The sequence below is a fragment of the Vicia villosa genome, linkage group LG2, assembly GCF_029867415.1.
Source record: "Vicia villosa cultivar HV-30 ecotype Madison, WI linkage group LG2, Vvil1.0, whole genome shotgun sequence".
Lineage (NCBI taxonomy): Eukaryota > Viridiplantae > Streptophyta > Magnoliopsida > Fabales > Fabaceae > Vicia > Vicia villosa.
The window spans coordinates 61,087,480-61,099,570 of NC_081181.1; the positions used below are offsets into that span (position 1 = coordinate 61,087,480).

Here is a 12,091-nt window from a genome sequence, read left to right on the forward strand (position 1 = left end):
AGTTTTGTTCAGATGTTCTTGGTGAATGCATGACATATGACCAAACGAGGTTTTTTTTTTATGAATTGTGACACCCTTGTTGCATGTTACTCTGATTTAATTTTGTTAATTGTCGCGGGGTATTAGAGGGGTGTTACAATAGTGGTATCAGAGCATAGTCGGTCATTGCGACCAGAGTCTTAGTGTCAGTCTTTCCTGTGTATGCGACTAATACGAGCTATTTGTCGATACTTTTGTTCTAACTGAATTGTTTGAGATTAAGCAGAACAATGACTAGAAGAGGAGGAAGAAATGATGATGCTATCGCTGAGGCTCTGGGCATGATTGCTGGTGTGCTTAGAGGAAATGTTGTAGGAGCAGGGATTGGTGCTGATAGGCAACTGGGGAATTTCAGAGGAACAATCCTCCATTGTTCAAGGGTACGCATGATCCTGAAGGTGCTCAGAAATGGCTAAAGGAGATCGATAGGATCTTTAGAGTCATCGATTGTGCTGAGAATCTCAAAGTGAGGTATGGCACACATATGCTGTCTGAAGAGGCTGATGACTGGTGGATGGCAACCAGAGTTGAACTGGACACTGATGGTATAGAAATTACTTGGGCTGTATTCAAAAGAGAATTTTTGAGAAGGTATTTCCCTGAGGATGTGAGAGGCCGAAAAGAAATTGAATTCTTGGAATTGGTTCAAGGTAATATGACGGTACCAGAGTATGCTGCGAAGTTTGTTGAGTTGGCAAAGTACTATGTTCACTACAACAATGATGAAGCTAGTGAGTTCTCAAAGTGTGTCAAATTTGAGAATGGCCTTCATGATGAGATCAAGCAAGGCATTAGATAGAGGTAAGCCATCTCACTCTCGCGAGTTGGTTGACAGAAAGGGTAAGAAACAAATGGATAGAGGTAAGCCATATGGTAGAGGTAAATCTGCTGATTGGAAGAAACCTAGTGGAGGAGACTCCGGTGCTCGTATCAGATGTTATAATTGTGGTGAGATGGGACATCGTAGGAACGAATGTAAGCTGGAACAGAAAAAGTGTTTCAAGTGTGACCTAGTGGGCCATATTGCTGCTGACTGCAAGAAGATGGTTGTGACTTGTTACAACTGTGGTGAAGAGGGTCACATTAGTCCGAATTCTACCAAGCCAAAGAAGAACCAATCGGGAGGAAAGGTTTTTGCTTTGACCGGGTCAGAGACTACTCTAGAGAATATATTGATTAAAGGTACGTGTTTCGTTCATGGCACACCTTTAGTTGCGATTATTGATACTGGAGCAACTCATTCTTTTATTTCTTTGGATTGTGCTAAGAGGTTGAATTTAGAGATATCTGACATAAATGGAAGTATGGTTATTGACACTCCTGCGTCGGGTTCAGTAACTACTTCATCTGCCTGTTTGAATTGTCCGGTTGACATTTTTAGTTGAGAATTCAGGATGGACTTAGTGTGTATTCCTTTGAAACAACTTGATGTAATCCTAGGAATGAACTGGTTGGAATTCAACCGTGTTCATATCAACTATTTTGCAAAGACGGTAATTTTTCCTGAAGCTGTCATTGCCGATGATCTGAACATGACAGCTAGGCAAGTGAATGAAGCTATCGGAGACGGTGCAACTGTATTTATGTTGTTTGCATTAATGGATTTGAAAGAGAAAGTAGAGAGTAGCGAACTACCGGTGGTATGTGAATTTCCAGAAGTTTTTCTAGAAGATGTGAATGAATTACCACCAAAAAGAGAAGTAGAATTTTCTATTGATTTGGTTCCGGGAATGAGTCCAGTGTCGATGGCACCGTATCGTATGTCGCCATCTGAGTTGGCTGAACTGAAGAAGCAATTGGAAGAATTGCTTGAGAAAAAGTTCATTCGTCTAAGTGTTTCTCCGTGGGGTGTGCCTGTGTTGCTAGTAAAGAAGAAAGAGGGTTCGATGAGACTGTGTGTGGATTATAGAAAATTGAACAAAGTTACTATCAAGAATCGGTATCCACTGCCGAGGATTGATGATTTGATGGATCAGCTGGTTGGAGCGTGTGTATTTAGTAAAATTGATCTGAGGTCTGTGTATCACCAAATTCGTGTGAAAGATGATGATATTTAGAAGACCGCTTTTAGGACGAGGTATGGACATTATGAGTATTTGGTAATTCCGTTTGGAGTTACTAATACACCTGGTGTTTTTATGGAGTATATGAACATGATCTTTCATCCTTATCTCGATAAGTTCGTGGTGGTGTTTATAGATGATATCCTGATATATTCTAAGAGTGAAGAGGAGCACGCGGAACATCTCAGAACTGTGTTAGAAATGTTAAAAGAGAAGCAACTTTTTGCCAAGTTATCAAAGTGTGAGTTTTGGTTGGAGGAAGTCAGTTTTCTTGGACATGTGATTTCTAAGAATGGTATTGTTGTTGATCCTACAAAGACAGAAGCGGTATCTCAGTGGGAAGCTCCGAAGTCCGTGTCAGAGATTCGTAGTTTTCTGGGTCTTGCAGGTTACTACAAGAAGTTCATAGAAGGCTTTTCAAAGTTAGCATTGTCGTTAACTAAATTGACCAGGAAGGATCAGGCCTTTATTTGGGATGCAAAATGTGAAGAAGGATTCCAAGAGTTGAAGAAGAGGCTCACAAGTGCTCCTATCTTGATTTTTCCGAATCCGACATAATCGTTTGTGGTTTATTGTGATGCTTCGCTGATGGGTTTGGGATGTGTGCTAATGCAGAATCAACAAGTAGTTGCGTATGCGTTAAGACAACTCAAAGTGCATGAAAGGAATTATCCGACTCATGATTTAGAGTTGGCAGCTGTGGTTTTTGTTTTGAAGTTGTGGCGACATTATTTGTATGGTTCGAGATTCGAGGTGTTCAATGATCATAAGAGTCTGAAGTATCTCTTTGATCAAAAGGAGCTGAATATGAGGCAGAGAAGGTGGTTAGAATTACTCAAAGACTATGTTTTTGGTTTGATTTACCACCCTGGTAGGGCAAACGTAATTGCTGATGCATTGAGTAGGAACACTTTGCATATGTCTATGCTAATGGTGAAGGAATTGGAATTGATCGAACAATTCAGAGACTTGAGTTTAGTATGTGAAGGTACTCCTACTAGTGTTAAATTGGGTATGCTAAAGCTGACTAGTGGTATTCTTGCAGAGATCAGAGAGGGTCAGAAAGCTGATGTTGAGTTATTTGATAAGATAACTTTGATTAACCAAGACAAGGGCAGTGAATTTAGAATCGACGAGAATGGTATACTGAGGTTTGGTGATCGAGTTTGTGTTCCTGATGTTGTCGAGCTTCGAAAAAGTATTCTGGAAGAAGGACACCGTAGTGGATTAAGTATTCATCCTGGTGCTACCAAGATGTATCATGATTTGAAAAAGCTGTTTTGGTGGCCTGGAATGAAGAAAGAAATTGCTGAGTTTGTGTATTCTTGTTTGACGTGTCAGAAGTAAAAAATTGAGCATCAGAAGCCATTTGGGTTTATGCAACCGATGTTTATTTCTGAGTGGAAGTAGGATAGCATATCAATGGATTTTGTTTTCGATTTACCGAGAACTGTCAAGAATTGTGAAGCTATCTGGGTCGTGGTGGACAGGTTGACGAAGTCTGCACATTTCATACCGGTAAGAATGGATTATCCGATGGAGAAGCTGGCTCAGTTATATATTGAGAAGATAGTTAGTCTACATGGTATTCCTTCAAGTATCGTGTCAGATAGAGATCCGAGGTTTACGTCAAATTTCCGGGAAGGTTTGCAGAAGGCTTTGGGTACTAAGCTGAGATTGAGTTTTGCTTATCATCCGCAGACGGATGGACAGACTGAGAGGACGATCCAGTCATTGGAAGATTTGTTACGGGCTTGTGTGTTGGAAAAAGGAGGTGCTTGGGATAGTTATCCGCCTTTAATTGAGTTTACCTACAACAACAGTTATCATTCGAGTATCGATATGGCTCCGTTTGAGGCATTGTATGGTAGGAGATGTAGAACGCCGTTGTGTTGGTACGAATCTGGTGATAGTGTTGTAATCGGACCAGAAATTGTACAAGAGACTACAGAGAAAATTAAGATGATTCAAGAGAAGATGAAAGCTTCTCAGAGTCACCAAAAGAGTTATCATGACAAGAGGAGGAAAACACTTGAGTTTCAAGAGGGAGATCATGAGTTTATGAGATTTACTCCTATGACGGGTATTGGTCGGGCTTTGAAGTCAAAGAAGTTGACTCCGCATTTTATTGGACCATTCCAAATTTCTGAAAGAGTGGGAGAAGTGGCATATCGTATTGCTTTACCGCCGATGCTTGCAAACTTGCATGATGTATTTCATGTATCTCAGTTGAGGAAATACATTTCAGGTCCGTCCCATGTGGTCCAAGCAGATGATGTACAGGTAAAAGACAACTTGACGGTTGAGAGTTTGCCTGTGAGGATTGAAGACCGAAGACTGAAGCAGTTGCGTGGCAAGGAAATAGCTTTGGTCAGGGTAGCTAAGGGAGGACCGGCTGAGGGAAATGTTACCTGGGAGCTAGAGAGCCAGATGAAGGATTCTTATCCGGAACTCTTTACCTGAGGTATGTTTTCGAGGACGAAAACTCTTTTCGTGGAGGAGAGTTGTAACACCCGTATAATTTTAATTTTTAATTTAATTTGGATATTGGATTAATAATTGGAATTATTATAGATTTTATGAAAATATTGGAAAAGAGGATGGATTGTGGCATTTGGGCCATGTGGGAGATTAGTAAAAGAAAGAGGTGCGTTGTAGTAAAGTCTTTACTAATTTTATTATTATTTTCATAAAATAATTAGAATTGGGGGAAAGAAAGGACAGAACATGGAAAAGAGAGTCTGAAGGTTTGAACACGAAGAACTGAAGGAGAACTTAAGAAGGAGAGACCAAAGATCAAGAACTCTTGGCTAAGGTAATGGGGACTCTCCATTTAATCTCTATTATTGTGTTATGGATGATGATGTTGATTAGGAGTATTGTTTAGATCAATAGGTTCTATGTTCTGGTTTTACTGTTTGTGTTCATCATTTGGGTTGAAATCTATGACTGTCAATCCCTAAAAACTGAGTAGATTTAGGTTGTGATGAGTAAAATCGAATATAGAGTCATATACTATTGATGTTGGATGAATCCTATGCTGTTTAGAATGTGGAATTTCTGGTTTTAGACCCAAATCGCAGGCTGAAACATATGGATTCGCGAAGAAGACGAATGAGTAAGTTGCAGGTTTTTGGAACTACTGCCCATTCGCGTATGGTACGCGTATGATACGCGTATGGGGGGGGGAGGGGTGGTACGCGTATGGTACGCTCCCCAATTGTGCATCAGAATGCACCTTCTGGTGGTACGCGTATGAGACGCGTATGGTGGCTGGCTGGTACGCGCATGGCCCTGTTGGTACGCGTATGTGTGTGTTTTGTGTGGAAAACAGGTTCTGCTCATACGCGTATGATACGCGTATGGTGCGTGTGTTGTGAATTTTTGGCCCTGTTGGTACGCGTATGGTACGCGTATGGCCAGCGTGAGATGCAGATTTTTGCTGTTTTGTGAATTTTGAAAGTTTGACGACTTGTAACTTGTGATTGATAAATCTGTTTGAATTATTGATATATGATTTATTGAATGATGTTAATATATATATATATGAACAAGCTTATGATGATGATGATGATGATGATGAAACGAGCATAAGATGATGCTACTCATAAAATGATGATGATAAAAGCATGTTGTATATATGTTTGCATGCATTCATAACCATTGACGAGGGCTGAATCCTAATGATGAGAGGATTCAGTAAAGGGCAAGATTCCCACTGTGTGGAATCTGTGCTGGCAGGGCCGTATCTGGATGATGGTAGATCGGTCGGTGGGTGATTCCCATTGAAGATGTTGGTACCACATGCATATTGTCAGTTTCATACAAATGCATAACTTGTATAACATGCAATATGTATTATGTGTTATGATTTGATAATTGATGAAGATGTGTATGACGGAATGTCTGAATATGAAACGATTGGGTGAATAATATAACTATGATATATTGTTATTTATGATGCAATAACATTGGTTAACTGTGATGAGACTCACCCTTAATTGTTGTCATTTTTCAGATTGAGGATAGCGGCTTGACTTGGTGAGGATTAGCTCATAAATCGGTTTAGTAGTCGTGTCAGGTGTCATGCTCTGGTAGATGTAACACTGGAAACGCGATGTTTTGAGTTCTAGATGATAACTCTATTTGTTTTAATTTATTTTGAAGTCTGATACATTAATGATGTGATGTTGACTTAATAATTCATTTCCGCTGTGTAAACATGATAATTTGAATTATGAGTTATGTTCAGATGTTCTTGGTGAATGCATGACATATGACCAAACGAGGTTTATTTTTTTTTATGAATTGTGACACCCTTGTTGCATGTTACTCTGATTTAATTTTGTTAATTGCCGCGGGGTATTAGAGGGGTGTTACACCAATGACAATTGTTTAAGAAGGGAGTTTTACTCCAATGGTACCACATGCATATGCATAAAGTTAAGTCGCATATTGATTCGCATTTTGAATGTTTGTGGTGATGACGTGAATAGTATGATATGTTGGTGATTAGTTGTGCTATTGAATATGTTGTTGTATTGAATAATGACAATGTTGCTTGTGATGAAAGTTGTTGTAAGATGCTTTATGGTGAGAAGTGGCGAACAATGTAAGATATTTTCTTTGCTTTGAATATTACATACGTTCCTTTATACTGTTTGATATCTCACCCCTTCTGTTTGACGTGGAGTAGCCGTTTACCTTATAACTCGAGTCGGTGTGTCTATGCTCTGATACGTAGCACTCAGAGGATGGTTGCTTGTTTTGATTACATTGTTATATCTTGTTGGATTTTGTTAATTTATAAATATTTTATTTTATATTCAAAATTAAAAGTAATTATTAATTTATTTTTAATGGAAATCATTTATGGTATTTCAGCATAAATATTTATATATATATTTCACATATAATAAATTTTGCAATTATGTTAACCTTTAAAAATTTATCTTTTTAATAAAATTTAAATTTTAAAATTATTCTAAAAATAGACATATAAAAATTTCCAAAAATATTAAAATGTCTTCAAAATATTTATAAATTACATTTAAAACTTGAAACAAATATAAAATACTCCCTTCATTCCTTATTATAAAAAAAAATTCCACTTTTTAGATACATTTAATAATTAATGTATCTAGGGTACAGATAGTCCTAATACATTGATTGAATATATTTAAAAAGTGAAATTTTACTTATAATAAGGAATGGAGGGAGTATTGTTGTAAAATAAGTTAGGGGAATTTTTACTTCAGTTATTTTTTTAAGAAGTTGATATATAATTATCAATAATTTAATTACAATAATATACTTTGAAAAATTATAAGAAATATTTTACCGATAATTGAATTGATAATCAATATCTTACATCAATTATCTATTTATTTGAACTATGACATACTATTTAAACTAATTTAGTCAACCCTAATTATACAATGTTGATGTTTATATTTTAAATAATCATTAAATAAATGAGAAATATAAGTACTTTTCTCAAAATATATTTCAAAAAATAGGATTTTACCTTAAAATATTCAGTAACAAATATATACATTGTTTACCTTTTACGATAATATACTTCAACACTAGTTAACCTATTTATAAGAAATTAAATTAAATAACCTCATACAAAATTTAAGAATTATCCGAATAAATTATTACTCCCATAGTTTATTTTTAAATGAATTTATTTTTTTGGTACTTTTTACATGTACAAAGGATATTAATATATTTTGTATTTTTCAAAAAAAAGTCCTCTTACCTAAAATATTATTATTTTTTTATTAACTCATTTTAATCTTAATTTTGAAAAATTGTAATTAATACTACTTTAAACTTTGAAAATAGTACATTGGAATAATGATATAATATTTACTTAATTAAGCTTTAAGTCTCTTGACTTAATTTATATTTTTTGTTTTAAATTGATTCCTTATTCAATAAGTTATATTATTAAATTTACCAAAAAAGTTGATGTTAGTCAATATAGTCTTCTCTATTAGTTTTTGTCAAAAAGACATTAAATTTGAGTGAATTAACATTACAAAAGTCATTTTTTATATTACATGGCACATTTTTATTTTGAATCACCATTATATTCATACCGTAAAATTAGAAATATATATTCTTTCTTTTTTATTAAAAACTAAAAAAAAAATCTTTTTTATTCTTTATATTATGCACACCATCTTCAGCTTGAGATTCATCAATCTTCATCTTATATCATTTCGAAAAAAATTCAAATTTTTATATGTTATGAATGATCATTTGTTTCTCAATTTTAAATCTATAACCGATTTATTTCTCAATCTTACATCTTTAATACAAACAATTTCACCTTCACTTTCATCTTCGTCTTTTTCTTCAAATATCGATGGTCTTGTATTTAAAAAAAAAAAATTTAAACATTCATGAACAAGTTTGTCAAAATTTGAAATCGAAAATGCAATGAAAATCTGAATCTAAACAACATCAACATAAGGTTGAAAATCAAAATTAAAAGTTGATTCAAATCTGACATATATTTTTTTTTGACAACTCAAATCTGACATATTTGAAAGCATCGAATGAGAGATTTGGATAACTTTTTTTTTTAAATAAGTAATGATATTAATACTCCAAAGGGACTACACAGATGATTTCCTCTTTATACACTTTAGAGGTAAAACGTTCCAAACGTGAAAATTACCGGTTACAGAAGAAACCTTAACTGCTTGAAATCACTTCCAGGAAGATAAAACGATAGCACTAAAACAATCATCGAAAATAAACGTACCGCCCCTGAATACTATAGCATTCCGCGTATTCCATAAGGTCCACACTACCGCCAACCAAATACCTCCAACAGTTAACCTTTCGTCTAGCACCTTAATTTTATCAAAGAAAGCGAGATAGTTTCTTAGCTCAAGGTTCGTTAGCGAAATAGAATTACCTATCCAAACTCACACTTTTTCCCAAATCTTCTCTAACACCGGGCATTCCACGAAAAGATGAGTAGAATCCTCCATATGATCTAAGCAGAAAACACAACGACAGTCAGCTTCGTCATGGAGGATGCCTCTCCTCTTCAATTGCGATCTCGTCGGCATCCTATCCAAAACCATTCTCCAAGCTAGGACTTGAACCTTTGAGGGAGCTGCAATTTTCCAGATGAAACATAGTTTATTCCGAACTGCCTACTCTAGCAAGGCCGTGGAGCTTCTTTTCCTGATCACAGCAGCACACGACTTCACCGTGAATCCGTCACCCGCATTAACCTCCCATTCGAACTCGTCTTCTCCTTCTTTCTCTAGCGTGACCTGAAAGACCAAAGTTTCCAGGAACAGCAATAAATTGTACTCCACGTCCCCCACATTATCACACCATTTGTGCACTTCCCACTGCCACACATCATCCTGCCACCGCCCCGCTTCTGCCATCGTCATAAACTGATTAGCAGCCAAGCCGTACAGCTCACGGAAAGCTTCAGCAAGGCTTTGGTTTCCTATCCACTTACTAAACCAAAAGGCCGTTTTGGTTCCGTTTTTGACCCTGCATATAACCACATCAGAAAAAGCCAATCCTCTAGTTCCAGCACTATCATTAATAGAAACTAAATCCCTCCACCACACCTAATCCCGCTTACGAAGCACTCTGCAATCGTTAACAAACACCTTTGCCTCTAGGTTGGGATATCTATGCTTTAACAGCTCATACCAGACCGCATTTTGCTCGTTAAGGATCCGCCACTTCCACTACATAAGAAGAGAAACATTCATACCCTCGATATCTCTGATGCCTAGACCCCCTTCTTCTTTAACTCTGCAAACATCTTCCCACTTCACCCAGCATATGGCTTTCTTCTCAACCAGACCGTTCCACAAAAAATTCCGTTGAATTGTTACTAGCACTTTAACTACCGCTTTAGGGACCCTGTAGAAGGAAAAAGCATAAAGAGGAATAGCATTCAGGACTGAATTTATAAGCACAATCCTACCTCCTATCGAAAGGTACCTCCCTCTCCACACATCCAGCCTGTTTTTCACACTCCGCACCACATCCTTCCACATTTTAATCTTCCTTGGGCTATCTCCTACCATTACCCCCAAGAACTTAAACGGGAGAGAGCCGACACTACAAGTAAGAAACGACGCCGTTGCTTGCATAACCTCGAGGCCTGACATAAGCTCGAAGCACCGGAGGACCGCCTTCAAACTCCACAAGTTTTGAAGCTTATCGTCTCCTAGAATGATCGTGTCATCTGCGTAATGTAAAATATCCACACTATTGTTAACTCCGTATTGGAAACCTCTATAGCTCCCAGCAGCAACTGCCATGTCCATAAGACGGGTTAGTGAAGGATAGAAAAACACTTAGAAAGGGGGGTTTGAATAAGTGTAGTCTAAAAACTTGAACGATAAAAACAATATGCACAGTTATTTTTATCCTGGTTCGTTGTTAATTAAACTACTCCAGTCCACCCCCACAGAGTGATTTACCTCACCTGAGGATTTAATCCACTTATCGCAACAGATTACAATGGTTTTCCACTTAGTCCGCGACTAAGTCTTCTAGAGTCTCCTAATCAAAACCTGATCACTCCAGGAACAAATGCTTAGACACAAGCTAAGACTTTCTTAGAGTATCCTGACCACCACGTGATCACTCTAATTACAACTGCTTAGACACAAGCTAAGACTTCCTAGAGTATCCTGATCAACACTTGATCACTCTAGTTACTTACAAATTAATGTAATCAATTCTAAGAGTATTACAAATGCTTCTGAAAAGCTATAATCACAACAGTGATATTTCTCTTAACGTTTAAGCTTAATCTCACTAATATATTACAACAGCAATGTAGTGAGCTTTGATGAAGATGAAGTTTCTGAGCTTTGATTTGAACAGCGTTTCAGCAAGTCTTTCAAAATAATTTCGTTCAGAATTGGTAACCTTGCTTCTCATCAGAACTTCATATTTATAGGCGTTTGAGAAGATGACCGTTGAGCGCATTTAATGCTTTGCGTGTTCCGTACAGCTTTGCATTTAATGTTTCACGATTTTGTCAACTACCTCGAGCCTTGTTCACGCTGTGTCTACTGACGTTGCCTTTAATAGCTTCCAACGTTCCTTTTGTCAGTCAGCGTAGCCTGCCACTTGTACTTTCTTCTGATCTGATGTTTGAATAAAATATTTGAATATCATCAGAGTCAAACAGCTTGGTGCATAGCATCTTCTTGTCTTCTGACCTTGAAGTGCTTCTGAGCGTGATACCATGAGAACTTCAGTGCTTCTGCTTCTGACCTCAAGTTCTTCTGATGCTTTCATAGACCCATGTTCTGATTCTGCCTTGACCATCTTCTGATGTCTTGCCAGACCATGTTCTGATGTTGCATGCTGAACCTTCTGAGACAAAGCTTCTGAGCGCTGATTTGTGCATACTCTTTATATATTTCCTGAAAGGGAAATTGCAATGTATTAGAGTACCACATTATCTCACACAAAATTCATATCCTTGTTATCATCAAAACTAAGAATATTGATCAGAACAAATCTTGTTCTAACAATCTCCCCCTTTTTAATGATGACAAAAACATATATAAATGATATGAATTTGCGATCAGAAAGAGCAGACGGCTAAAGACAAATTACACAGCTATAGCATAAGCATGTGAATATGTCTCCCCCTGAGATGAATAATCTCCCCCTGAAATAAATACTCGAAGAACTTTAATAATAAAAGACTTCCCTGATTATTTCGGTAGAGACGATCACATAAGCTTTTTGCTTCTGATAATTCATAGCTTCTGACTTCTGCTTCCATTGGACAGCTTCAGAACTTGAATTTCTTTAGATCTCTAGAACACTCACAGCTTCTGATTCCTGCTTCCGTTTAGGACAGCTTCAGAACTTGAATTTCTTTGATCTTCAGAACATTCACAGCTTCTGATTCCTGCTTCCATTTAGGAAAGCTTCAGAACTTGAATCTCTTTGATCTTCAGAACATT

General features: G+C 36.9%; 1 protein-coding gene across 1 annotated transcript; it reads right to left on the reverse strand.

Annotated features, from left to right (window-relative positions):
* Positions 1 to 9,046: 9,046 nt before the first annotated feature.
* LOC131649172 (uncharacterized) lies at positions 9,047 to 10,420 on the reverse strand. The gene is made up of 5 exons (XM_058918920.1): positions 10,098 to 10,420; positions 9,843 to 10,016; positions 9,494 to 9,635; positions 9,352 to 9,403; positions 9,047 to 9,240 (listed from the first exon to the last, which is right to left on the reverse strand). Exons 1-5 carry the CDS (start codon positions 10,418 to 10,420, stop codon positions 9,047 to 9,049), a joined length of 885 nt encoding a protein of 294 aa, XP_058774903.1.
* Between the last annotated feature and the right edge of the window lie 1,671 nt (positions 10,421 to 12,091).

Bases quoted from the DNA above. Each gene is read 5' to 3' on its own strand.
- LOC131649172 (XM_058918920.1), bottom strand. From the start codon at position 10,420: ATGGCAGTTGCTGCTGGGAGCTATAGAGGTTTCCAATACGGAGTTAAC. The intron at 9,404-9,493 runs GTGTGGCAGTGG...TTGGTCTTTCAG, and splicing joins CGGGGCGGTGGCAGGATGAT to GTCACGCTAGAGAAAGAAGG. The intron at 9,241-9,351 runs GTGACGGATTCA...GGAAAATTGCAG, and splicing joins CGAATGGGAGGTTAATGCGG to CTCCCTCAAAGGTTCAAGTC.